General features: G+C 39.9%; 1 protein-coding gene across 3 annotated transcripts in view; it reads left to right on the top strand.

Moving 5' to 3' along the window:
• The window catches only part of LOC137962371 (transportin MOS14), an 83931-nt gene that overhangs the window by 31289 nt on the left and 24671 nt on the right, over positions 1-27971 (top strand). For all 3 annotated transcript variants that reach the window (XM_068809194.1, XM_068809196.1, XM_068809195.1), the window contains exons 10-16: positions 297-420; positions 16015-16149; positions 16997-17077; positions 21903-22016; positions 22542-22621; positions 22802-22937; positions 23768-23917. In XM_068809194.1, the coding sequence (XP_068665295.1) occupies positions 297-420; positions 16015-16149; positions 16997-17077; positions 21903-22016; positions 22542-22621; positions 22802-22937; positions 23768-23917 (820 nt within the window). The remainder of the gene's footprint in view (positions 1-296; positions 421-16014; positions 16150-16996; positions 17078-21902; positions 22017-22541; positions 22622-22801; positions 22938-23767; positions 23918-27971) is intronic.

Raw genomic sequence — 27971 nt, forward strand, 5'->3', positions numbered from 1 at the left:
TTCACTTTTTTCATCAAAAAAATAATAATTAGTGATTCATTTCATGACAATCTAACAGTTTGATCATTGGTGTCTCAGCTAACTTGTTGCGCATCCCATCTGAAATATTTGTGCTCGTTGTTAAAGTTATATGTTGCAGATTTTTACTTAATTCTTTGGATAAATGAAAATGGGGTGCATCCCAAGTGTATCGTTTTTTTAATAAATCTAAATCTTCTCAATGTTTCCAAAAGAAAAAAGTACATCTTAAGCTTCTATCCAATGGATTGTACGTGATGTTTTTCTTTTTTGTTCAGGTGTAGTCTGGCAAGCTATCTTCTGGGTCCAGAATTGGAAAAAGCCAATCATAGGAAAGCTGTAGAAGACATGTTTTCTCCTGTGTTTTTGGCACTTCTTGATGATCTTTTATTACGTGCACAGGTATTGTTTTTTTTTTTTTGTGAGGTGATTTTACTAAAGGCCAGAGGCCATCAAGCAAAAAGCAAACAGATTAAAAGGCCGAAGGAGGGTTGATCAGTAACAACGAGATATTGCTGATTAACCCCTTAGCTAGACAGTCTGCAATAACATTTTCAAATCTATTTGCATGATATCACTTAGTAAAAACCTTTGTTGTCAAATTAGAATTTTCATGATATGTATTCCTATGTCTCTGCTGTGGCTTCAACTTGTCACTGCACCAGCGAATGACAATTTCTTAATTTCCTTCCTAGTCAAATTGACTACAGAAATGAGAGTGATATAGCCTCAGCCCATGTAGGAGAGGCCTGATCTTTGCAGAAATAGCATCTTTATGGGCCCAAACTCTGGCCTTCATTGAAGTTTTACTTTTTAGTTCATACAATTACACAGCTTCAAATAATACAATTACACAACATTAAAAAAGGTCCAGAAATTGAAAGAGCTCTAGACTCATTGCTCCTTCAGAAAACACCACCAATGCTTGCTGGTCCTGGATTTCTCAGAGGACATTCATCAAAGTTTAGTTTAATACATCCTTGATCCAGAAGTGATCATCATGCATTTGTAGGTTGCTTGTGGGCACAAAGATGTGCAATTAACTTCCAGAAACTTCTTATCATCACCCCTTGGATGTTATTGAACTCCTTGAAGCTTCAAACCCAAGTAGTAGCATGCTTTGTGTTGTCATCCTAAGTTCAGTAGGATCCCTACTGAAGGGATGAAACTCTACAATCTCTTGAAAAACTCCACACTTCTCTGTATAGTATTCGATAATGATTTTATCTCCCCTATTCATTTTGAAGAACTTAACATATAACTCATATACACTTGACGGTTTACTTTCTTGGGCAAAAATAGACTCAAATGTCTTCCACATCTCCTTGGCAATATTACAACTCATAACTTGATCACTTACATGTGGTTGCATACTGTTCAGCATCTAGGTCTGAAATTTTTTTGAAAAGGATCTAGGTCTGAACTTGATAATCTTTTACTTCCCAATCTTCATCCATGGGTGAAGTAATGATGATGCTGAACAGTGAACCAGTCCTAGAATTTACCTCCTCTATCATGGATATACTTTACCTTCCTCTTAACTATCAAGAATTTTCTGACGAATGTGGACCAATTCAAGTAATTTGATCCATTTCATTTAACTGAGGTAATTTGAATTGTGCTATAATCCTTGGTCTCTGTGGATTCTAACTCCCAATTGGGTGTAACAACTTCTACTGTATCAGCCATACTTAACTTCAAGACAGAATTGCAGCATGTTATCACTGCCAAATATCACTGCAAAAACCAGCCAATACCTGCTCACACAAGAAATATTTATATAGGGAGACTCCTCTCTAAAGCTAGTTGATTGACGCTTCTTAACTCTTGTTTGGCGGGTATAACCAACTACTTCCTTTCCTTTGCTCCTTGCCCCATCTCTATTTGCCTATGCATTGACATGACCAAAAGGCGATTCTTATGGCACAAAACTAGCAATGATTTTCATTATCAGCTGGTCAATTGGGATGGCGTCTATATGCTGAAGACTATGGGTACTTTGGGAATTAGACGCACTAAGGATATGGGAACCGCTCTCCTCCTTAAGTGGTTTTGGAAGCTCAATTTCCAACTCTGTGGCTTTCTGGAAACTGATGGTGGCCTCAGTGCTCCGTCTTCTCGAGGCTAATTGGATTCTTGATGACAACAAGTGAAACCTCTCTCCCCTCTGGAGAGCACTTCATCATTTGTTCTCAGTCTTCCGATCGGCCATCAGGTTTTTTGTTGGAAAAGGATCGAGTCTCAATTTTTGGACTGATTGGTGGGTAGGAGTTGGGCCTCTTGCCTTCGCTTTCCCCCCACTTCTTCAGCTTTCTCCTTCGCTGGCAAGTTTGGTCATCGCTTCTCAGCAACTTGGGGCTCCAGTTTTGTATTCTTCAGGACCTGAGTACACTGTGTCTCTTCCCCCCTCAGGTATGCCTACCTGGACTGGGCAAGCTCTTATTATATGCTTGCGTGGCCCACATCTCTTGGTGCCTCTGGAAGGAGAGGAATACTAAGAGATTTGAACACACCTATCACACGGCAATGGAGGTCTCTTGTACTGCCATGGGTCTCATTCTCACCTGGATGTACTCCAGGAAGGAATTTCATTACCTCTCTTGTGCCCCCCTCCGCACCAACTGGAAAATTATTTCTCAAATGTCTACTTCTACCCCATCCTCTCGCATGACCCCCCCCCGGCTGGCCACTTCAAGCTCAACTTTGATGTGTGCACTCTTGGATGTCCTGGTTTGGCGGGTTTTGGCGGAGTGATTTTCGATGCTAGTGATACTGCTATTATTTCCTACACAAGCCTTCTTGGCATTGCTGATTCTACTACGGCAGAGCTATCTGGACTTCTACACGGACTTCGTATCTTCCATGATCATTTCAGCGGTCCGTTCATTGTGGGTGGAGAGTCTCGGGTCGTCATCTGTTCGTGCTCTTCCTCCACCTTCCCACCCTAGCGTCATTGACAGATTTATCTTGACATTATGGATCTTGTACCCTCTATTCCTTGTACTTGATGCTGTTGAATTTATGGAAAAGAGAAACACTTCATTGACTTCTTTAACTTATTATAATTAGAGTACATGAACCTCTATTATAATAGAGGAAGGTAGCAGAGTCCAATTACAATAAAACTACCTTTGTCCCAATTACACCCAAACTTTAACACTTAAAGATAAGTCGTAGCATAATTAAATAACCCAATATAGATAAAAGACAAACATAACTCAAACTAGAACTCTTTTAGGACATGACCATAAGATAAAGATGCCTTTGTGAGTCCTTATTGATCTTCCAACTTGTGTGATAAGGATGCCAGCTCATGGTAATCATGGTGGGTCCTACTTCTTATGTGCTTGGGCTCATCTTATGGGCCTTCCTTGGTCGTGTGGGCTTGGATCTATCTTCCAACACTCCTCCTCAAGCTGGGGGTGAGAGAACAACATGAACTCCTAGCTTGCTACAAATGATGTATATAATATTTTTGTATAAAATGGCATATCTTCCAATATGCTTTCATCTTCCAACACTCCCCCTCATGCTGTTGCGTCCTTCCATGAGGCCCCGCTGGCATAATATAAGTGAGAGTAAAAACCATTATAGGGGGGTAAGACATTGCTCCATACTCCAGTCCTAATGTTGGATGTAGGGCAGACTTCGTCTTCTATAGGTAGTGTTTCTATCGGCATTTTTCTGAAGTGTCCATCACCGTGTCCCTCCACAGGACAACGACTCTCAAGTGGTAGGAGTAATAAAAACCATTATAGGGGGGTAGTGGGTTTATTTATAATGGTGTCCCAATCTGGACACCGACTCTCATGGTATCCCAACCGTGATATTTTTTAGAGTTAAATTTATCATGGCGTCCCAATCCGGGCACCGACTCTCATGGTGTCCCAACCGTGATATTTTTGAGAGTCAAATAAATTATGGTATGAGAAAAGGTACTAAGGCCACATCTTCTTCAATAATAATGTCCCCAAAGAGACATAATTACTGTAGCTGAATATAACACGACCATCTTCCAACTCATATAACACGAACCAAAATAATAAGCCTTGTAGAAAGACCCACTGAAATAATCATAATCCGATATAAATATTTTTTCTTAGATGCATAAGCTTCATCTTTTGTGCTCCCCCTGTCTTGAATATTTTCTTCACATAAACTTTTCCACAACATATGGAATAAAATACCTCTTTCTTGTAGTTCTTCTACTTCTCCCCCTCAAGCTGGGAGGTAATGTTAGTGATCCTAGCTTGAACCAAATATCATAGATGCAACAATAAGCCCAAACAACATAGATGTAGTAATAAGCCCTTAAACCAGGGAGAAGTGAGATATTTTCTTGATATAGCAACTCAAACAGTGACGCAAAATAGAGGGTATAAATTCGAATTTTTCAATACAATAGAATACCAACATGACCTTTGATTCTTCCAATGCGAATATATCTTTAAATATAGATCAGATTGACATAAAATTTTCTCCTTCTGAAACTAGACTTACATACCTTTCATCCAAGTATAACTTCTCATCATAAAATATAATTATCAGAAGATAAATAATCTGATGGATTTCAGTCTCTGTCATCTGGCCGAACTAAGTACTGTTTCTCCTTTTTTTCTAGCATGACCATTGACTTCCAAGATCAATATCTTCTTATAAAAAAATCAGATCGAAAATTGGTTGAATAGGTAAAAAAATAGACTTATAGATAATTCTTTTGATATATAATTCTCCATATAAAATCTCGTTCTTGATAGCATAAAATACCTCGGAAGCTGAAGCTTTCTGTGGCTGCTCAAACTTCTTTTGCAATTTGACCTTCGCTCATTCAAATATCGATTTCTCCTTGTAGATAACTCTGATTGGAAAAAAAATCGTTTTTTCTTAGAAAGTAGACTCAATATCTTTCTGTCAATATATAATTTTCAATAGGAAAATCTAAGTATAGAGGTGAAGAACACAAAGAAATCTACGGGTGTAGGGACTGAAAAAAAAAAAAAAACTACGAACCTAGACTTAGGGTTTAGGGTTTAGAGAAAAAGATCTCATTATCTCTGTGGGTTGACCAAGTCTACTCACAGAACCTGCTTTGATACTATGTTGAATTTATGAAAAGAGAAACACTTTATTGACTTCATTAACTTATTATAATCAGAGTACATGAACCTCTATTTATAATAGAGGAAGGTAGTAGAGTCCAATTACAATAAAACTACTTTTGTCCCAATTACACCCAAACTTTAGTACTTAAAGATAAGTCATAGCATAATTAAATAACTCAATATAGATAAAAAACAAACATAACTGAAACTAGAATTCTTCTAGGACGTGACCATAAGATAAATATGCCTTTGTGAGATCCTTCTTGATCTTCCAACTTATGTGATAAGGATGCCAGCTCGTGGTAATCATGGTGGGTCCTACTTCTTATGTGCTTGGGCCCATCTTGTGGGCCTTGGTCGTGTGACCCATCTTATAATACTCTTAGATATGTTGGCTTTCCTTGTTCGTGTGGGCTTGGGCCTATCTTCCATCAGGTCCCATGTTCTTAGATCAGCCAATTCGGCTGCAAATTATTGTGCTAAATTTGGTCCCTCCTTTCAATCCCTCATTGTAAGGGGATTCCTCCCTTAATGTTCTTTTTCTTTCTTGAAATAAAATCATCACCACTTCAAAAAAGAAATATTTATGTGTGCAGCTCTAAAGGGCTAATACATATGAATTCCAACAGCACAAAAGGGCACAAAATCCTTTAATTATCCTTTATATTATCAAATCTAAACATCAGTTATCCGATACTGTCTGCATAGGCAATACTAGGTCCCACTAAGGGTGATACAGGCACAGGTTTTGATACAAACCTCTCTTTAATTCATCATTCAACCCAATTGGGCAGAGAATATACATAATAACTGTTTAAAAAGCAGCACAAGTTAGTAAGCCCTTGGGTTATGGCAGAAATAAAGGAGAAAACTGACCTTAAGATAGATTAATAGAGAAAATTGTAGAGGATGAAATCTGTTGAAGGTTGTAGGTAAGAAGATAGACTCCAACAACTTTTTAGAGGTCTTCTTCTATGGATGGATTGCTTTAATACTATGTAAAATATTGATATTAAAGAAATAAAGAAGAAGAAAGTAGAAAAGAGAAGTGAGGAGAAAAACTGCACACAATAGTAACTCTCGTTGGGGGAAGAGCTGAACCCCCGACCTCTTTGTCAAATCATATAAGTTTATTGAATTATCATTGAATAAATTAATTTCATTTCCTTCATTTGCATTTCATTCTTTCATAAATTCATTATCATTTCTAAATTTCATTCATTGTAATTTCATTCTTTCATAAATTCATTTCATTTCGAAATTGTCTTTTTTATTGAATTATCATCGAATAAGTTCGTTCTTTTCATTTTCATTCTCTTCTAAACTAAATGCTTGCTTTCAGAGTGAGTACACAAGAGGACAGAAATGCCTCTCTTATGTTATCCGCCCATGACAGCTCACAAATAAACGAAAAATTACAACTTTAACCTTCCTAGACACCTCTTAGGACAAGACGACCTTAGTCACTCAAGGATGACTATGGGAAATCACTAAAGGGCAAAACCAAAATCCTTTCAAGGAAGAAGATACCTCGTTGGTGTTGCTGGCCTGTTTCCCTTGAAATTCAGGACTTGAGTTTGAATATTGTTTGTAACTGGTCTCTTATTCCTAGATCAGCTAATGGCCATGCAGATGCCTTAGGGGGTTACCTTTCAATCCCTCTGTTAAGTGTGGAGCCTAATCAACACCTACGCTACGGATCGACCTTCGCGGTAATGGCGCTGTGGGGGTTGGAAAAGGGGTGGGAAGTCCCCCTCTCGGGGGTGTGGGGGCAGAGACCCCGCCCGATCCACGATATATTAACTGTTGTTTCATTAAGGGCAGTTTGGGAATTTTACTTTTTTTTTATTGCGGTTGCCCTAATTTTCTCTTTATAATTGAGGGGTGCCACTATTAGGGTTTCATCATCACCGAGAAGGAGCTGGAGTTGTAGCCCAAGAGAGGTTAGAGAAAACACCTGTAAGTGTGTGTGATTTTTCTTGTAAACTATTTCATCTTTATAGTGGATTACTGCAGCGGCAGAAGACAAGACGTAGTCTCACCTTGAGGCGAACCTGTATAAATCTTGTTGTTTGTTTTCATGCTTGCTTTTCTTTTCTTCCACGATTATCATTATTGCTCTCGTTAGTTTGGAATTAGGGCGTTTAATTCTTAACAACCCTCTCTCTTCTATATTATTTTTCCACTGGCTTTTGAATGAAATGAGCCTTTTCTCAAAAAAAGAAAGTCACTAAGAACAAAATCACCATATATAACAAAAGAAGAAGATTAGCCCAAGGAACTCAAACAAAGAGATTGGCACACTCAATTCCTAAAATAAGATGTAAATTTTCCTAACATAAAATTCAGAGTATGCAAGGTAACTATTCGTCTTCTTAGAACTAAATAGTTCCAAAAACAATTCAAGAAATTGGTCTTATGAAGTAAGAGAGAGTCCACATAATACTAGATGGAATGGGAGACATGTAGAAGAGAAAATTCAGACAATACAAAGACCATATAGAAAGTTGAATATTGACATATGTGCAAGGAATACATGATTAAGCCAAGGTGCCCAACAATATGAGACCACAATTGTAGCATGATTTTAATAGGATCAATCTACTAACCTTGGAGAGCATCCTACCCTTCCAAGAGGAGAGTCGTCGCTCATGCTGCTCAATCACAGGAGCCTAGTGATCCATCAGGGGTCTACTGTCAATAAGAGGAAGACCCAGGTAGTATGTGGGAACAATCGCAATGGGACATCCTAGAGTCTTTGCCATAATTTGAAGCAAGGGCGGATCGATGTGATATCCCATGATGGTTGACTTTCCCCAGTTAACTTTCTGACCAGAAGTGATCTCAAAAAGGCCGAGAAGGGCCTTAATGTTGCGGACTTGGTCAAATGTGCCGATGCCGAAGCAAATAGTGTCATCCGCGAACTGGAGCAAGGGGATGTCAAAGCAACTCTGTTCGGAGACGGCCTCTAACCAACCAATGCTGCGGGCAAAGTAGAACATAGAGGATAAGTACTCAGAAATGATGTTGAAGAGGAGTGGGGAGAGGGGGTCCCCCTGATGGTTGCCTCGATTGCCCTGGAAGAAGCCATAGACCGTGCCATTGAGGAGCAAGGAGTAAGAAGCTGTAGAGATACAACTACGGATCCAAAATCTCCATTTGTCTCCTGTTGAATTTATGGAAAAGTGAAATACTTCATTGACATTAATAACTTGTTGTAATCAGAGTACATGAACCTCTATTTATAATAGAGGAAGATAGTAGAGTCCAATTACAATAAAACTACCTTTGTCCCAATTACACCCAAACTCTAGCACTTAAGGTAAGTCCTAACATAATTAGGTAACTCAATATTGATAAAAGACAAATATAACTTAAACTAAAACTCTTCTTGGTCGTGACCCTAAGATAAAAATACTTTTGTGAGTCCTTCTTGATCTTTCAACTGATGTGATAAGGATGCTAGCTCTTGGTAATCATTGTGGGTCCTATTTCTTATGGACTTGGGCCCATCTTGTGGGCCTTCCTTGGTCATGTGGCCCATCTTATAATAATCTTACATATGTGGGCCTTCCTTGGTCGTTTGGGCTTAATCTTATCTTCCAACACTCCCCCTCAAACTGGGGGTGAGAGAACAACATGAACTCCCAGCTTTCTGCAAATGATGTATAAAATATTTTTGTATAAAATAGCACATATTCCAATATGCTTACATCTTCCAACATTCCCCCTCACGCTGTTGCGTCCTTCCATGAGGCCCTACGGCATTATAAGTGAGAGTAAAAATCATTCCTAGCCGGTAAGTCATTGCTTCATACTCCAGTCTTAATGCTGGATGTAGGGCACACTCCACTGCTATTGGTAGTGTGTCTATCGGCATTGCTCTGAAGTGTCCACCACCGTGTCCCTCCACAGGACGACGACTCTCAAGTGGTAGGAGACATAAAAGCCATTACAGGGGGGATAACATAGATGTAATCATAAGTTCCTCCGTCATGAACTTCCAACCACAAATAATTTTCATCTTTTTGACTGGGATGAAGTTCCTCCGTCGTGGACTCCCAACCACAAATAATTTTCATCTTTTTGACGGGGATGAAGTTCCTTCGTCATGGACTTCCAACCACAAATAATTTTCATCTTTTTTATGGGGATGAAGGTCCTCCATCGTGGACTCCCAACCACAAATAATTTTCATTTTTTTTACGGAGATGAAGTTCCTCTGTCGTGGACTCCCAACCACAAACAATTTTCATCTTTTTGACGGGGTAAAATAAATGATGACATGAGGCCACCTCCTATTCAATAATAATGTCCCCAAAGAGACATAATAGCTGTAGTTGAATACAACACGACCATCTTCTAACACATGTAACACGAACCAAAATAATATACCTTGTAGAAGGACCAATGAAATAATCATAATCCGATATAAATATTTTTTCTTAGATGCATAAACTTCATCTTTTGTGCTCCCCCTTTCTCGAATATTTTGGTCACATAAACTTATCCACAACATAAGGAATAAAATACCTCTTTCTTGTTCTTGTTCTACTTCTCCCCCTCAAACTGGGAGGTAATGGCAGTGATCCTAGCTTGAACCAAATATCATAGAAATAGCAATAATCCCTAATAATAGAGATTGGTAAATAATCCCTCAAACCAGGGAGAAGTGAGATATTTTCTTGATATATCAACTCAAACAGTGACACAAAACAATCGGCATAAATTCGGATTTTCAATACAACAAGATACCAGCATGACCTTTGATTCTTCCAATTCGAATATATCTTTTAGTATAGATCAGATTGACATGAGATTTTTTCCTTTTGAAAGTAGACTTAAATAAATTTCATCCAAGTATAACATCTCTTCATAAAGTATAATTATTAGAAGATAAAGAATCTGATAGGTTTCGGTCTCTGTCATCTGGCCGAACTAAATTCTGTGTCTCCTGTTTTTCTAGAACGACCATTGACTCTTCCAAGATCAATATCTCCTTAAAAAAAATCATACTGAGAATTGGTTGAATAGGTCAGAAAATAGACTTACATACCTTTCTCTTGATATATAATTATCCATATAAAGTCTCTTTCTTGATAGCTTAAAGTACCTCGAAAGTTGAGGCTTTCTGCTGCCGCTCGAACCTCTTTTTCAATCTGACCTTTGCTGCTTCAAATATTGATTTCTCTTTGTACATAACTTAGATAAAAAATTGGTTGAATAGGTAAAAGTATAGACTTACATATCTTTCGTTTGATATATATTTCTCCATATAAAGTTTAGTTCTTGATAGAAAAAAATACCTCGAAATCTGAAGATTTCTGCTGCTGCTCGAACCTTTTTGCAATCTGACCTTCGCTCATTCAAATATCGATATCTCTCTGTAGATAACTCCGATTGGAACAAATCGATCTTATTTGGAAAGTAAACTCAAATATCTTTTCGTCAATATATAACTTGCAATATGAAAAGCTACGTATAGAGGTGAAAATTGCAACGAAAACTATGGGTGTAGGGACTGAAAAAAAAAAAACTACTAACCTAGACCTAGGGTTTAGGGTTTAGAGAAAAGGATCACATTACCTCCGTGAGTTGACCAAGTCAACTCATAGAACTTGCTCTGATACCATGTTGAATTTATGGAAAAGTGAAATACTTCATTGACATCAATAACTTGTTGTAATCTGAGTACATGAACCTCTATTTATAATAGAGGAAGGTAGTAGAGTCCAATTACAATAAAACTACCCTTGTCCCAATTACACCCAAACTCTAACACTTAAGGTAAGTCCTAACATAATTAGGTAACTCAATATTGATAAAAGACAAATATAACTTAAACTAAAACTCTTCTTGGTCGTGACCCTAAGATAAAGATACTTTTGTGAGTCCTTCTTGATCTTCCAACTGATGTGATAAGGATGCTAGCTCTTGGTAATCATTGTGGTCCTATTTCTTATGGGCTTGGGGCCATCTTGTGGGCCTTCCTTGGTCGTTTGGGCTTGATCTTATCTTCCAACATCTCCGAAGTCCATACGTTGCATAATGTCGTCCATGGGGGACCTAACTTGGTCGAAAGCCTTCTCGAGGTCCAACTTAAGAACAAACCATGGCCGACCCATCTTGGCAAAAAGATCCACAATTTCATGCGTGACCATAGCTGAGTCAAGTATATCACGACCTTTGATAAAAGCACTTTAGCCCTGGTGGATGATGGTAGGTAGAACAACCTTGAGACGACGAGCCAAGATGCGGGCGATGAACTTGTAGGGACTTGAAATGAGACCAATCGGTCGATAATCCTAAGGGCGTTCCACACTAGTTTTCTTAGGAACTAGAGCAATAAGAGAAGCACCAACGCTCTTAAAGGTGATTCCACGATCATAGAAGCTTCGGATCATGGAAATGATGTTCGACCTCACAACGGGCCAGCAAGCCTTGTAGAATTCCCCGCTGAATCCGTCAGGCTCCAGGGCCTTATCCCGGGGGAGTCTCAGTACAACATCCTCAACCTCCAAGTTAGAGAAAGGAAGCTCGATGAAACTCGCTAGAATTGGGGAAATATCGGAGAAGTGAAGGCTGGAGAACCTGGGCCGGTGGTGGTGCTCCTCTTTATAAAGATCTGCAAAGAAACTGAGAAAACACCAGTAAGGGAGGTCCTATCCAAGGTAACCTCGCTGTCAATAAACAAGGAGGTGACCCGGTTAGTCCTCCTGCGGGCCAAGGCGATGGCATGGAAGAAGCTTGTGTTAGTATTCTCCTCGACCAACTACTTGAAGCGGACTTTTTGCTTCCACTGAACCCTTTCGGAGTGCAGAATAGATTGAAAATTGCATTGAAGAGAGATGCGTTAGAAAACTCAGCATGAGTAAGGCGACGCTCTGAGGACCATGATTTGAGCTTTACTTTGAGACGCTTCAACCTGTGGTGGAGAGACCAGCCGTCATAGTTAGTGTCCCTAAAGGTTTCCCATCATGAGGCGACGTTGGCAGTGAAGTGCTTATCCAACTGCCAAAAATTATCAAACCTGAAAGGGGCAGGCTTCCATTTATCAAGTTTGGTATCAATCTTAATAGGCCAGTGGTCGGAGCTAGCACGGCTCAAAACTGACCCACATGTTGCCATAAAGTCTGAGCCAGTCACTAGTGGCAAGGAATCGATCAAGCTTGGAAAGGATGGGAGGCCTCTAACCATTGGACCAAGTAAACGTCTTGCCAGAGATGTTGATTTCTTCCAGAATGCTGATAAAGTTAGTAAATTGCCTCTTGGTTGAGGTTGTTCGGGAGGTGGGGAGACTTCTCGTTACAAAAACGGGTTGCATTGAAATCCCCAACAAGGAGCCAAGGAATGGGCCAAAGAGGCAGAAGGCCTGAAATCTCATCCCAAAAAGAGCGACGATCCCGGTATCTGGTAGGGCCATAAATGCTAGCAAGCCCCGAAGTGAAACTAGTGCATCTGTCACGCAACTTAACTCCAATAGAGAAAGAGCTAGTGACGTGATCTAAGACTTCAATTGCGGAGGAGTTCTAGAAGAGAAAAAGGCCACCAGAAAACCCAGTAGCTTTGATGGCAAGCCATTCCAAATTATTACAACTCCAGAGGTCATGCATAATGGAATTGGAAGGGTTCTGACATTTAGATTCTTGGAGGATTACAATAGATGGGTTACTTCTGGAAAGAAAATTACGAATAGTAGCACACATTCTGGAGGATAAAATCCCACGAACATTCCAAGAAAGAATAATCATTTTTTGATTTCTCTGCAAACTCTTGATGTGGTCTTGCCACCCGAAATGTTATCACTGGTGGCGCTCATTCTGCAAGCCATGTAGAGCTGCCGGTTTCTATCATCCGGCGGGGGAAAGCAAAGGTCTCCATGAATCATTTCCCCTGACTGGCGGGGAGGGCCACTGGGGGGGGAGGGTTTTAGTTGAAAAGGAGGCTATGGGGATGGTTATGTGGGAACGGGGGTGGGGGAATCGGGGTTGCTGTAGGTGTGTGAGATGCTGGCAGCCATCCCAAGTGGGGGAGCCACAGGGAGGGAAAAGAGATGGCCAAGTGTCAAAGGGGGGGGGGGGGGGGGGGGGTTCCTGGTATCGATGCGATGCCAGGTAGGGGGTAGGGGTGTTAGTGTCGTGGTGAGGATCTCTGTGGGGGGTCAGGTGCTGATGGGAAAGGTCGGGTAGGTAGTATGAGACATAGGGGCAAAAGGCTGTCCGGAGGCGTGGCGGTGGCAAGGGGTGGGGATGCTCTGATGACCAGGTACATGGTTGCTATTGTTGGTGCCAGTGAGATAAACTATCTCCCACAAGTCCTCCAAAATGTGATACCACGCCAGAGGTGGGACTGGTCAGCGTCAAGACGCAGGAAAGTCGTCCCAGAGTGAATGCGGTTGGGGTTGATGAAGAGCTTGGCTCGGTCAAGTTGCCGACGTTCAACCATGCTTCTGTCCAGTCTGATCAAAGTACCAAAGCAGTTGGCACTGAGACTGAATACACCGCTCTCCCAGAGTTTAGGCGAAAGGCCCGTAATCTGAATCCATTGACTGAGGGCTTAGTGATGCAAGGAGAGGCTCCAGTCACAGACTGAAGCAATGGGGGTAGAGATTGCAAGCCGAGTTGCCATCTAGCGGTCATCAATTGAGTGGAAGGTGACTATCCACTCGTCCGGGAAGAGATATAATGCCAGGGGGATGTAGTCCAGGCGCTAGTGGCATTGGAACCAGTCTGATATGAATTGGTTCTCAGCCGGTGGCGTGCTGGTGGAGACCAAGGCAGCACAAAGGAGGCGGTCAAAACCATGGCAAATCAGGTTTGGAGGGATTGAAATGGTGTCATGATTTTGTTCCAAGGGGGAAGGGTTTGAGCTTTGTGGAGCTGGGGATGAAGGGAGGGGAGTAGGAATCGGAACTGATTTCTGGGCCAGGGGGTCTTCCGCGTCAAGAGCAGGGCAAGTGGAAGCAGTTTTCTGGATTGTTGGGCTTGGGAGCAAAGGGGACAAAGGGGAGTAGTCTGGTTGGGGAAGGTTTGTGCTGGACGGTGTTGGGAGTGGAAGAAAGTGGTGGATGGCGCGAGCTAGCTGACTCCAGCCGAAGTCGGAGTTGCTTGTTTCTAAGATAGTGATACATGCCATGATTGTGGTACCCCAGTGTTGTGAAATTTTGCATTCAACATGGTTCCCAAAGCAAATTGTACGAAAATAATATCGCCAGGATCCGGACCAGAGTTCTTTGGTTCTAGGCGACATCCTCATATCCTCAACAGTTGCTGTTGAGAAGGTTGTGAGGAAAGAAGCTCTGGCCGATAGAGGAAAAATGATGACGGCATGGTGTTCCCCTGTTTTTACTATCATACGGACATTTTCGACACTCCGGAGGGTCACAACCGAAGTGAAAAGGTGGTTCTCAGGGTTGTCTTCTCCGGCTCCGACGGTGAACAGTGGTCTAGTTGGTGGCACCGCCGTTGTCACAGGTCGCATGACCATTGTTCAAGCTCTCCTCACTGTTGTTGCTCTCGGAATCACCAGAGAAGTGATATTTAGAGCGTCGAACAGCATTTGGAGGCCATCGAGCGTCACCTGCAGAAGCAGGAGGTCCCAAAAGCAATGTCATCCTTCCTGGCTTGACTTATCAGCTTATATTTTCTCCACGTACTGTTCTTAGCACATATAGAGTCAACATAGGTCTTTCCAACTTTTGAACTTCTTTCAACTGTTGTAAATTTGCTGTATCACAAACATTCAGAAGTTTAATGTCTGATGTATAACAGTGATTTAGAAGTTAAGGCTCTAATATTTATTGATTCGTAATGATGTACATTCGGCCTTTGACTCGATGGTCACATTGGTAGGAAGTCTTGGATTTAAATCGCATTGGGGCAACCCATGTATGTATGTGTAATTGACATTCAAAAAAAAAAAAAAAGGTTTGTGCTGTATATCTTAGCTAAGGGTTGTGTTGGTGGGTGGATAATCCCCCAGTCTATAGTTGCAAGTGCTCTGTGTCTTAGGTTAGATATTTGAAGTGCAAGTTGTTGTGTGTGGGCAGAATAGTCCTGCATTGTTTTGGTTTTAAAAGATCCTATGTTTGTTAAGTCGGTGGAGGCCTCCAAACTTTGGCCAAGTCATTTTGAAATGAAGTTTGCCCAACTTTAACATGGAATGACAGAACCTAATTCCATTATTGTGTTTTGTGTTTCTTTATTGTCTGAGGTATTATGTCCTTGACATCTTGAACCAGGCTGTCCATTTAGGCTGGATGTGAGCGGGAGTGTTGTGGGTAAAAAAAACCCCGTCTGTCTTACATGCTTTACATGTTAAACAAGTTATTTGAAATGAGAGTTGTTATGTGTGGGAGAATAGTTCTATGTTAGTATGTGTTTAAAAAACTATCCTATGCTTATTAGTTGGCAGAGACCTCCTAACTTCACCTAGAAACTTTGGGACGAAAAATCTTGCAGTACAATTATTTGAAAGTTTTATCACACAAAACTTTCACCCCAATACGGATTGTGTTTATACCATCCAATTAACTTTGTGCTTTTTACCTCAGCATATTTGTTCTTAATGATCTTTAACTGGTTTTGACAAAATGGTTGCTCCCTTCATCAGGTAGAATACTATGCTGGTACATCAGCAACACCAACTTCATGTGCATCTTTCGATATAAAATAGCTTGAAAAGGGAAATGTATTAAATGGTTATGTGATCCATTTTTAGCACATGTGATAATTTTTTACTGGCTTGAGTGTAAAAACTTGGTATAAAACTACATTTAAGTGTGTAAAATTGAAGAAATTTGTGGAAGTTACTATTGTTGAGAGGTGGCATTACTGTGCTTATATTAGTCAGCTGAACATGCGTCTAATATCTATTTTGTTGTTGCCTTTTGCAGGTGGATGAATCTACTTTTGATGATGAGGGTGGAGCAGTTGACATACCTGATGGTCTTACTCATTTCAGGATAAATTTGGAGGAGCTTTTTGTATATATCTGTCAGCTTCTAGGATCTGCTATTTTTGTCCAGAAGGTGAACCAATCTGCTATTTATTATGATCAAACATGATGTCGAGATATGTTTTTACTTTGCTTAGATCTCACTTTTTGATGACCCTAGTGAGAATGGGTTCTTAGGGACAAGACTACTCTCCTCATTGGACACGAAGAGATGGTTTTCTGTTCATATGTGACAATATAGTGTTTTTTTTAGAGAAATGTGAGAATGTATTACAAAAGTAGAGAAGTTACAAACCTTGCTAGCTAGAAAGACATTTCCTCCACAACAAGATGTTGGAGGGAAACACCCTTTTTTGCTTGAGCGTTGGCTAAGTGACAATATAGTGTTAGAAATCATTATTTCAAGTTAATTTAGTTTTTTGTTATTTCTGGGGAATTGTTTTGTAGTAGAATGTAGATTCCTAGGGTTTACGGTTGTAATGACATGGATGTAATTTTGAATATTATTTAAATTATAAATAGGTGAGAGGGGTTTCACAACCCTGATCTCTCTAACACTTCTCTCCTGCAAAATTTCTCATAGGAAATACTTTTGTGATTTGTTGAGAGTTATCATAATTTTGGCTATTTGCACAAGGGAAATGGGTCTTGATGTTTGGAGTACTTTAATAAAAACTTTGATTTTGAGCATCTCCAAGTTACTTGATAGCATCTTTCGATGATTCTGTAGGCAGGTGGATATGAAGGTCTTAACTGCTTGTCCTTTTTCTGTTTTGCCCTATTGATGCCTTATATATTTTTCTTTGTTTTAGTTCTAAATGTTATGGATTCTTTAGTACATTATGAAAATATTGCATTCTTCGGGGAATAATGAAGGCTTTCAAACAACATTACCCTATATATGTATAAATTGATTGCAGCTTTTTGGTGGTCGATGGGCTTCAGTAGATCTGCCAATTTCTTGGAAGGAGGTGGAGACTCGTATGTTTGCGCTTAATATGGTGAGCACAAATCTTCAGTATTGTGGTTTTTGGTGATATATGGTCTTACTGTAAAAGTTAATACTGTGTACTTTTTATTTTTTTTAATTTTTTTCTATCTTTATTTATTTATTTTTTCGAATGATATTGTCAGATACTGTGCACTGCACACTATAAATGTTTTCCTCAAGTTTGGCCTATTTTGTACTTGTTATAATTAGCTTAATGGGTCCCATTTGTTTCTGACTTATCGATAATTATCAACCAAAGTTTCATAATGCTATATTTTTCTGAATGTAACATATTCTAATAGAAAATGAGTGGAATTTCAAGAACCAGTATTCATTTCCCAAAAGCAACAAGAGAAGAAAAGGAGAGCAGGTGGCAAAGAAATACATCAATCAGCCAAAGAGAGGAAAAGGCCAAAGAATTACATCAAACAGGCAAGGAAATAGAAGTTATGGAGCTGCTATAAATAAAGGATGTGGCTCTTGACGTCATTCTAGCAAGAGAGATCACTAGTTGGTTTGCAGAATATAGCCAATAAAATTCTGAGGCATCTCAAGAATTTATGGATCTCTTAAAAAATGTGAATAACCATAACAGGGTTTAACACCATTTTTATATGAGATCATTTAATCTCTGTCAGTCTTAAGATGACCATCTAAAGGTTTTCAAAATACTGATCCCAACAAGTAAGGCTGTAATCTCTGCTTTCTTCGAGTATTTTATTTTATTTTTTGAAATGGACTTCCATTATGTTATTCCTATAAGATTTGAGGACAGTAATGTTATCTTGCTATCGCAATTCGTGAGTGTTCTCTAGCAGCTTGCTGGACCTGATCTTCTTAGAGTTTTTGTCAAGGAGTGTGACAGATAGCACGAATAGATTCTTCAGCTCTTGATGGTGGATGGTGGTGCAATGAGTCCCTACAGAATGGATCAACTGATTGCTGTGGTTGTGCGAACTCTTTTTTTACCCTAACTCAACAAATGTTTTATGCTTCATTTTCTTATGACTGCCCGATGCATCTTTACTTGTAGATATGGTATGAAGATTTTGTCCCCCTTCCTTGCCACCAACTTTAGGCTGCAATCTTGCAATAGTTATCTCCAAGATGACTCCAATCTTGATACAAGCCATGAGCTATATTGATTGAGCATATCCAAAGTAGTGGACTGGAAGACAATTTTTGAACAACAAACAACTAGATTTCGTTAAGCCATAAATCTACAAAATGCAAAATGAGAGGAAAATACTTAACAAAGACCAAGGAAGGAAACACAACAAATGGGAAGTGGGAATGATTTTCAGGCCAATAAGATCTTTTGGTGACACCCAATGACAAGGAGTCGGGGAGCCAATGATAAATTCAGATAAACATGCTTTACCCATGGAGCCAGCTATACATGCTTTTGGGGTCATTAGTCTACGGAATGGTCAAGGGTATGGAATCTACTCGTGAACTTTGCCTGGGTGCCTTATTCAGGGTTTCAGAGTAGGTGCAATGGACTTCAAGTCAGGCCTTTCAAAACTTTCTGTTTTTGGAGTGTCATAAAGAAAGACAACTCCCCCCCTTGGCGTCACTGGTCCATCATAGATAGTATTTGTTATGGTCCTGGGTTAAGTATCTATGTCTTTGCTCCTGACAGGCCGGTCTTTTGGGTAGTATTGGCTAGGTGCTTAACATTTGGTATCAGAGCTAGCGCTTCGTCGCGGGTTCGATTCCCGTGAGTTGCAAGCGGCGTGTGGAGGTGTGTAGCCCTGGGCAGAGGGGGTGACCAGAGTGTGTTCCCGCACCATGGGCCATCACTATAAGCGGAAGGGGCGACCTGAGTGTGTTCCTGCACCTTAGGGCCGTCGCTAGAGTGTGCCGTCTCCAATGTAGGCCGTCGTGGGCGTCGGTCTCGCGACGGTGGGTGTGATGTTATGGTCCTGGGTTAAGTACCTATGTCTTCCGCTCCTAACATGCCGGTCTTTTGGGTAGTATTGGCTAGGTGCTTAACAGTATTGCTGACATTGTATCTTCTATTGATTGTAATTGGAATCTCATTCCTAGATCAATCAACTCTTTGGTTGATAAATTGGCAAAATTCGGAACTTCCCAGCAATCTCTCATTGTTTGGGAAGGCTTCCCTCCCTTGTAAATTGCTCTTTTGAGCTTTTGTCTTAATAAAAATCAGCATAAAAAATCAAAAAATAAAGAAAGGCTACATGAGAGGGGGAATGTTTAGAATTGTGCCACATTAGTAGTGAAGTGACTAATGACCTAGTATATGAACTAGGGTTCGGTCTCTCCAAGCTAAGCTTGAGCTTTGAGTTGGATGTCTTTCTTTAGCATCTCAATAGGGGTCGAAGTATTCCTTTTATTGCTTGACTCGTATAGGTGTCATTATTCTTTTTATTTTTGAAATTTTCATCTAAAAGATTTTGGATGTTTCATTTAGATCTTTTTATACTTTGATGGACAACACTGGAAGTAATAATATGGTATAATGATCATTTAAAAAAAAAATGGTATAATGGTCCTTGGTGGGTTTGTACAGAAATATTACTTGGACAATAACCTCTACATGATTTTCCACTTAATTCGAGTTACATGTCAAGGAGCCTTGTTTGTGAGGGGGGGGGGGGCTGTAGATCACCTAGAGAAAGAGAGTGAATAGAAAGTGTAATGGAACGTATTTTTTGTGTTAGTGTAACCTCATGGAAAGTGTTATAGAATTAATTTATTAAATGGATTTAGGATGAGATAATTTGAAGAAAATGAAAACTTATGCAACTATTGGGCAAGTGTCTAAATTATAAAATAATTTTTAATGTGATTACTTGAATTTAAATTTTATAAAAAACTAAAAATCAAATTAATTATAAAATTATAAAATAAATTGTTATTATATAACATAATTTGAATTTAATATAATTTTGACTTAAATCTGTACTCATTTTATTTAATTAATATGACTAAAAATGATGACTAATCAAACACGTTTTTAAGTTAATAAAGATTATATGTAATTTGAGACCAATTTGTTTTTATATTGTTTAATTATTAATTTAAAAAAAGAAAAAAAAAGGAAAAGCCTCCTGCTGCCATTATGGTAGGCTTTCTCCCTAGGAAAACCGAAGAAGACGAGACAGAGGGTAGGGAAGATCTTCCCCAGCATCAACTTTCCGTGTCAAAAGGGGGATATGGAATCATTCAATGGAAAGTGGATTCCACTTGTGAGAGGTGGAATTTCAGATTCCATCGGGGAAGGAGGTGATCTTCTTTCCTTGTGTAGTGAATTGTACTCCAATTTTTCGCGCACACTAAAACGAAAGTGAGTAGAATTCACGTTCCACTCCAACTTTCCAAGTGCCCTAAGAGGCCCTAAGACTTAATGTCAGGCTGGTTGTACCTGAACCAACAATTTTTGAGAGTTTCTTTCTACCATCTGAGTAACAACTATAAAATTTTCTTTTGCTAGCTTCATGACGCTGTCTTTCATTTCTTCCTTCCTTCCCTTAACGACTCTCAAGAAAATGGAAGGCTAGAAGTTGGAGAGGGACCAGTGATAGATTCAAATAAAATGGTAAACAGTAGATACCCTTGTCTCCAAAAAAATCATAATAATAATAATAAAACCTAATCTTACAAAAGATGGGAGTTTTAGGGATCAAAACTATGAAGTTGATTAATAGTGATCTTGTGGCCACATTGCTGTGGCAGTGTGCTCTGGAAGGCAGGAGAATGGTGGAAAGCTACACCGAATTACCTGGGTGCTGTCTGATCCTTTTTTTTAGACTGGCCCAAACTTTTGGATTGCTCTTGGAAGCTCCTCCTTTTTCAGCTGGGAACAGTATTTCAACTCCAATCAAGTGCAGCTTTCTAGCCAGATTGTTGGACAGGATGCATCGCTAAAGCTGAATCCACCAGAACAGCATGCAACATGAAGAGTTATCTCTGAATTGTCTAGCTAACAATATGGCCATCATTCTAAATCTGTGTCAATGAAGTATATTTTCTATTCAGGCCTGCCAGCTAATTGATATCTATAATAAGATCCCAATTTGTATGGCCTTTGTTCCATTGCCCTCAGATCAAAGATGTTGTCTTCATCAACATGTGCTTAGTTTTTGAAATATCACATCCATGAGAAGAAACAAAATGAGAAAGTGAGGTGAGAGATGCAGCTGAAGCAACCTGTTTCCCTGTCAAAGTTTGATTTTGAGGCCAATAAAAAGAAATGAAAGGTTTTTTGGAGAAACTGAGGAAAACGTCTACTTAAAGAAAATAGTGATAGAGATATTTGACTACTTTTTTCAGAAAAATATTTGACTAATTGACTAATATAGTAATATTTTCAAAAAAAATCTTTCACTGTTGTTGAATAATGTAAAAGGTTAGTAATTTTGTCCATGGCTATTTTGAGTATTTTTGTTTTCTTTTTCCTTCCCTTTCTCTCAGACTCTCACACAAATCTCTCAGTTTCACTCTTTCACAAAAATTAACATCTTAACTATTGATGATGCACTTCAAATCAATTTTTGTCCAAACTCTCTGTGAATTTTCTGCATTTGTATTCCTTTAAAGAAAACCTTTTTATCTTTAGTGTGTTTGTTTGGTATTGTATAATAGGCCATCCTATTTGAATGTAATAGTGGGACTTAAAACCTTGCGGACTTTTAGTGGAAGTTCTTTATAAATGCATGGCACACTAGTGTGAACAGTAAACTATGAGATATTTCGCCAACCAGGTTAATTGTCCTTGATAATTGATGAATGGTTTTGTTTCAAATTTGATGTTTCTCCCAGGTCTTCATTTGTGACCACCTTGATTTTGTGCATGACTCATGTATCAGGTGGCCGAACAAATTCTACAGGATAGTCATCCTTTTGATTTCTCACTGATTATGCAGTTAGTGACTATACTCTCTAGTAGACCACCAGAGGAGATGAGAGGCTTCATGTGCTTTGTAAGTGAGTGCTACATGCATTTCTCAGATTCGGTTTGTGTCATTGGTCTTGTTCTGGCTGTTTTCTCTCTCTCTCTCTCTCTCTCTACATGGCAAAAAAGACTAGCTGCAATACCAAATGCTGTTCTTGGTTTTTTTCCCTATCTTCTCTCTAAATAAAAAGTAGTGAATATGTGATGGAGGATGGGCATGTTGCTTAGGCTTATGCATTCCTAAATTTAACCTTTTTTTTTCTTATTGAAAGTACTATATTTTGCCTTCATCTTGTACAAGGTCCACTCCGTTAATATGGGACACCTGATATTCAATTCTTCTCAGCTGTACGAAGTGCTGTTGGTCTGTCCTTTGATTGGATTAACAGTTTTCTTAAGAAAAATGTTTAAATTGCCTGTCAAGAAGTAATGGTTTATTAGTAGAGTTTTGCTTTTGATGGTTTTTTCCTTATATATAAACAAATTTCTACCTCAGAGATGTTTGATATACGTTTTCATTATTGGCACTCTTTGGCTGTTGATTGGATATCAGGTATATAGATCTGTTGCTGATGTTGTGGGTTCTTATTCTAAGTGGATATCTGCTTATCCGAGTAATATTAGACCTTTACTGTAAGGATCTGGTTTGTTTCTCTTCTATTTTATATCATCATGATGAAGCTTTTGTGCTTTACTTTCATACTGTTCTGCGAATCAGCTTATAAATGAACAAGCATAAATTTTCATCTTGTATTTTATCTATTCTTATCTGATACAGTTTTTTTTTTTTGTGTCTGATGGCTCTGTTTTCAGACTTTTCCTTGCTTCAGGTATTACACAACCCATGTGTGCTTGCTGTTGTTCATCAGCCTTGAGAAAGCTTTGTGAAGATGCTTCTGTGATGGTCCATGAAGCTTCAAATCTGGAAATCTTAATCTGGATCGGAGAGGTACTCCCTTTATCCATTCAACACTCTTTGTTTTTATGCATAAAAAATCCACTGAATTTCTTTAAAAAAAGAAACACTAAGCTTGTTATCCACTACCTATAGATGCTCTGTATAAATTTTTTAATTTATAATAACAGTGAAAATAAGCTGCCTCAATATTTGGTGTTCTTGTTCCATCTTTTTGCCTGTGGCTTTAGCTGAGCAGGCAACCTTGAGAGGCAGGGATATGATTGAGCTAAGAAAACCCATTGCAGGTTGTTGCACGATCATCCCTGTTAAATACTGGTTGCAACTGTGAACCTTTGTCATGGAGTTTTTGGGGGTTTATCTGGATTTCTGAGTTGTAGCTGTCATCTTGCTTTGACATTATGAAAAAAACTCCGTGACTACATTCCGTATATTTTCCTTTTCAAATTGGTAATTCCTTAAAAGATGAATAATGACCTGCAGAAAATTTCTTGAGGTTGCATCATGAATTTTCTACAATATCCGCTGGCTCAAGTGTCTCTATAGTGTTGGATGATATTATGGACCATGATAAAGATTCTGTTGCATCTTTTGGCTTCATATGAGGATGAAGAAAAGCTTTTCAGCACTACTTGTGACATTAGAAGAAAGGGAGATTTAAATATCCTTGTGCATATACACAGTATACGAAGGTCTACAGTTGACAACAGTATAATATGCTGAAAAGAAGCATGTGTTTTTATCTGATTGCACCATGTGTACAGCACCAGTGCAGCAGCTGAACATAAATAATGCATCTATTTATGCTTTATACTCTTTACATTCTTCGCTAACTGGCTGGGAATTATCCACTGTTACTGCAGGGATTGGATAGAAGGCTTCACCCTTTAGAGGAAGATGAAGAAGTAGTTAGTGCAATAACAATAATCCTTAATTCTGTTCCTAACAGAGAGCTGAAGAAGAACTCATTGGCAAGGCTTCTTTCTTCGAGTTATGTGGCCATTGAAAAGCTTGTAAGAGTTTCAAGTTCTAACATTTCTTCTTTCTGTTTTTACCTTCTTCATAAACTAGACAATACCAATAAAATGCTCACTGCTTTTGTGCCTTTAAATTTTGTCAATTTTGTACTGTTTTCTGAAAAATCATTCTAACAGAAAACAAAAATGCAAACTGCAGTTGTACTTTCTATATTAAAGATTTTTACCTGCACAGTGTTGACTGGATTCTTGTCTCTCCTCTGTTTCTCTTATGTTTTGAATTTCTCTTTTCCTATTTCTGCTCCAATGCTGTTACATTCAGCCAATTGTATCATTCAAGTGAAAGTGTAGTTATTAATGCTCGTAAAATTCTGTGGTCATCAGACATCTTCAATTAAAAGGAAACAAAAACAGAAATGATTTTCTATAAGCATATGCATTTTTTTGTTTTTGTTTGATTCACATGAAGACTAAATGTCTCTTACATTTTATGTTTTTTATTGCACTATTTTAGGAAATTGAAACTTGCAGAGACACTAAATTGTGCAAGGAACCCATGAGACTTGAACCTGGGACCATATGTTAAGAATCTCTCTATGTGGACATTGAGTTAAAGATTGAACAACTTCCTATGTCAACTTAGATATAAAATAGCAATGCAGATCCAATAAAACATAGTGATACATGGAGGAGATTTTAACTCCAAGATTATAATGGGAGTGAGTTTGTTACGGTCCCGGGTCATGGATCGAGTAACACGGCGTGGGATTTGTGAATCCAGCACTCAGAATTTACTCACTTCACGTCAAGGGCCTGTGTATGAGTATTTCTCCTTAACCGGTGCTTGGCCAGGAGGAAAGATCCTCTTTCGAGGGTCCTACCGAGTTGTTGTGCTACGTAGAAGACCCCACAGCAATGCTGACCTTGCTAGAGCAAGGTGTTCTCTTTTTTTGGTCACGGCAAAGAGGGTTTGGCCCTCTTTGTTACTGCTCTAGCTAAGAATGCAATCCTTCTTTCTTAAATAACTTGAAACACGAGTTTGGGATAGATTAATACCTCTTCTTTGATGCTATGATCAGCTCCCACGTTGCACCAGGATTTGCTCAAGATTTGAGGATAAAAATCCTCAATTTGCTGCTTGGTAAGGGAGGAATTCGGCCTCTCTTGCTGCTGCTGCCAAGAGGGAGGATAGACCTCCTCTTTGGGCTTGGAAAAGGGGCAGGAAGCTCCTTTTCTTAGTAGGGATGATGGTGGATGAATTTGGGTGAAGATGGATGGCAATGGAGGGTGAAGGATGGGTTGGATTTTTGGAGTAAACCCTAAACTCGAGATCAAGAGGTGATCTCAACCTATTTAGGCTAGGTTATTCTAAAATCTCAAAGCTTACCTATTTCATTCATACCTATCCCTTAAATAGGGAGTTTTAGTGTTAGGGTTACAATAATTCCCCATAATGCCCTTACATCTAAAGTAATTAGAAATAACTCCTACTTAAAACAATATAAGAAATAAATCCTACTCAAAGAAATATAAGAATTAAATCCTATTGAGTGAGTTGTTGTTGTCTTCTTCGTTGTGTGACTCGGTGTGCTACTGAGTCCACAACAGAGTTTTCATCAGAGAGGATCTGCCAGGAAACCCTTTCTTTAGCTCGGTAGTCAGATTGGCTGGTGGCCAACTGGATCACATGATTGTATTCAACTTGCCATGGACAAGAGGTGGATCTGATTTCCTCGAAGAGAAAACCTAGTCTCCATAGTGAAGCGGTTTGCTTGGCTATTCAAGTGATCACATTGACAAGTCACCTTCTAAGGTAACTGGGCCTGAGAATCTTTCAGGAAAAAGCTAGACACCTGATGGAGGAGCCCTACTTTCGGTTTCAGTCTAGTGGCATATGCGTACTAGTCCTGAGAAGGCAAGGAGGGTAGATCCAGCATGATCTCTAATCACTCCCAACCCAGAGTTGCCAAGGGAGCTATCAACTTTTATTTTTAGCCAGCCATCTGTAGGGACATGCCAAGATGATACACCTGTGGTTTCATGATCTTTGAAATCCAGGATGGTTCTCTCATATTTTCATAAGATAGAGCTTGGGAACTGGGGCTTTTGTTGGAAGGAGTTCACACACAAATGTATGAAATGGAAGGTGGGTTCAGTGCTATGGCTGAGGGAGCTTGAGAGTGGAAGGTTTTCTGTTTTTCTTAAGCTAGATGTGCAATGGAACTGGTGCTACTGCTGTTTTCTATGGGAATTTCCATATTTTGATAGTGGCCATGAGAAGCATTGGGTCAGGAGTTTTAAGAAAGACTCTGGATTGTTCAGGATTGCCTCTCTGACTGAAAAGCTACGCAGTCTCCTCCACCTTGTCACGGAGCTTCTAGAGATTGCTCAAGATAACTGCCCCCCCCCCCCCCCCCCCCACCACACACACACACACAATAATTCACTGCTTGTGAGCACTTGACCGTCCGTTTGCAATTATCTATATAATCTGGAGGACTCGTCTTACCACCACTGCTTTAGCTTACCACCAGCCGCGACTTATCTGTCTCTGACGCTTGGCAGAATGGCTCATGGAATCTCTGCCTTAGACACGGCCTTACTGATGAGAAAGCCATTTCTGTTTGTGGCTTGATTGATAGTCTCGGTAGTATTATGGTTTGTCCTCAGATGGTTGATCGGATGATTTGGTTCCTTGATGACAGTGGGCGATTCTCGGTCTCCTCAGCCTACCGTCATCTTGTGGGATGGACCCGGTCTCCTACCCCACATTCGGTTGCTCTTGCCTGGCACCTCCCGGCCCCGCCCAAGGTGAACTTTTTCTTTTGGAGTGCCTGCCACAACAAGATCCTTACTGTAGACAACCTTCTTAGGCATGGCAACACCACTCCCGATCCTCTCGGCCCCTTTTGCGGGACAGTAGCTGAAACTGTGAATCACCTCCTCCTCCACTGTGACTTCGCCCGGAAGGTCTGGACCTACATGATTGACAACATGGGACTCGACTTCTGCATTCCGCTTGACCTGAGCACTATGTATCGTTTTTCTTCTGCAACCCGCCTGCCCCGACTTCTGCATTCCGCTTGACCTGAGCACCATGTATCATTTTTCTTCTACAACCCGCCTGCCCAACTTGGGCAAGCTTTTGTTGGCTGCCTGCATTGCTTTCGATCCTTGGTGCCTCTGGTAGGAAAGGAACTCCAGACGGTTTGACTGTACTTTCCGCTTTACTGTTGAGGTTTACTTCACTGCCACTGGGCTCATATCTTCCTGGATCCGCTACCGGAAAGAGTTTGCATGTCTCTCTTGTGCCCCGGTCCGAACCAATTGGAAGATTATCGCTCAGATGTCTGTCCCCACTAGCCCCCACCGAGTTACTGTTTGAGAGCCTCCTCCCTCTGGATATTATAAGCTAAACTTTCATGGTAGCTCCTTTGGGAACCCAGGTTGGTTGGGTTTCAGAACCGCTTCAGTGGTCCCCTTATCGTGGAGGGAGACTCCAAGATTGTCATCCGATGGTGCTCCACCCCATCTTTCCCCCCATGGCATCATTGGCAGATTTTTTTTTATATTTTGGACATTGTATCCACCATTTCTTGTACTTGGTCTCATGTACTTAAATCAGCCAATTCGGCTACCGATTTGTGCCCCCCCCCCCCCCCCCCCCCTCCCCAAACAAATAATAATAATCTGGAAGACTTTTTATGGGGCTTGTAGCTTCTAGGGTAAACTAGCCTCTATTGCTGTATTTGATGGAGTGGGTGTAAGCAGGTTGTTGTATCTGGCAATTGAGAAGGTGCCAGAGGTTGCAGAGCTCCAAATTGGGAGGTCATCTCTCTGGCTGTAGGGAGTTGCAAGAGCAGTTTCCTTGTTCTTTTCCGATGCTGAGACTATTAGGGGTGAGAAATAGACAAAAGAGAGAGCAATCAGGCTATGCCGAACAGAGCTGCAAAGACAAGGCTGCGCCCATGGAGCACAGAAATGCGGTGGACTGATGGGCAAGTTGGTAAACAGCAATGATTTATCTGGATCCGTTTGCAGCCCTAGTCAGATATGCCTGATTTATCTCAATTTATTGTTTGACCTGTTA

The sequence above is a fragment of the Aristolochia californica genome, unplaced genomic scaffold, assembly GCF_029961685.1.
Source record: "Aristolochia californica isolate CCGP_79_NKW_82.1479 unplaced genomic scaffold, dmAriCali1.0.hap1 SCAF_4, whole genome shotgun sequence".
Taxonomy (NCBI): Eukaryota; Viridiplantae; Streptophyta; class Magnoliopsida; order Piperales; family Aristolochiaceae; genus Aristolochia; species Aristolochia californica.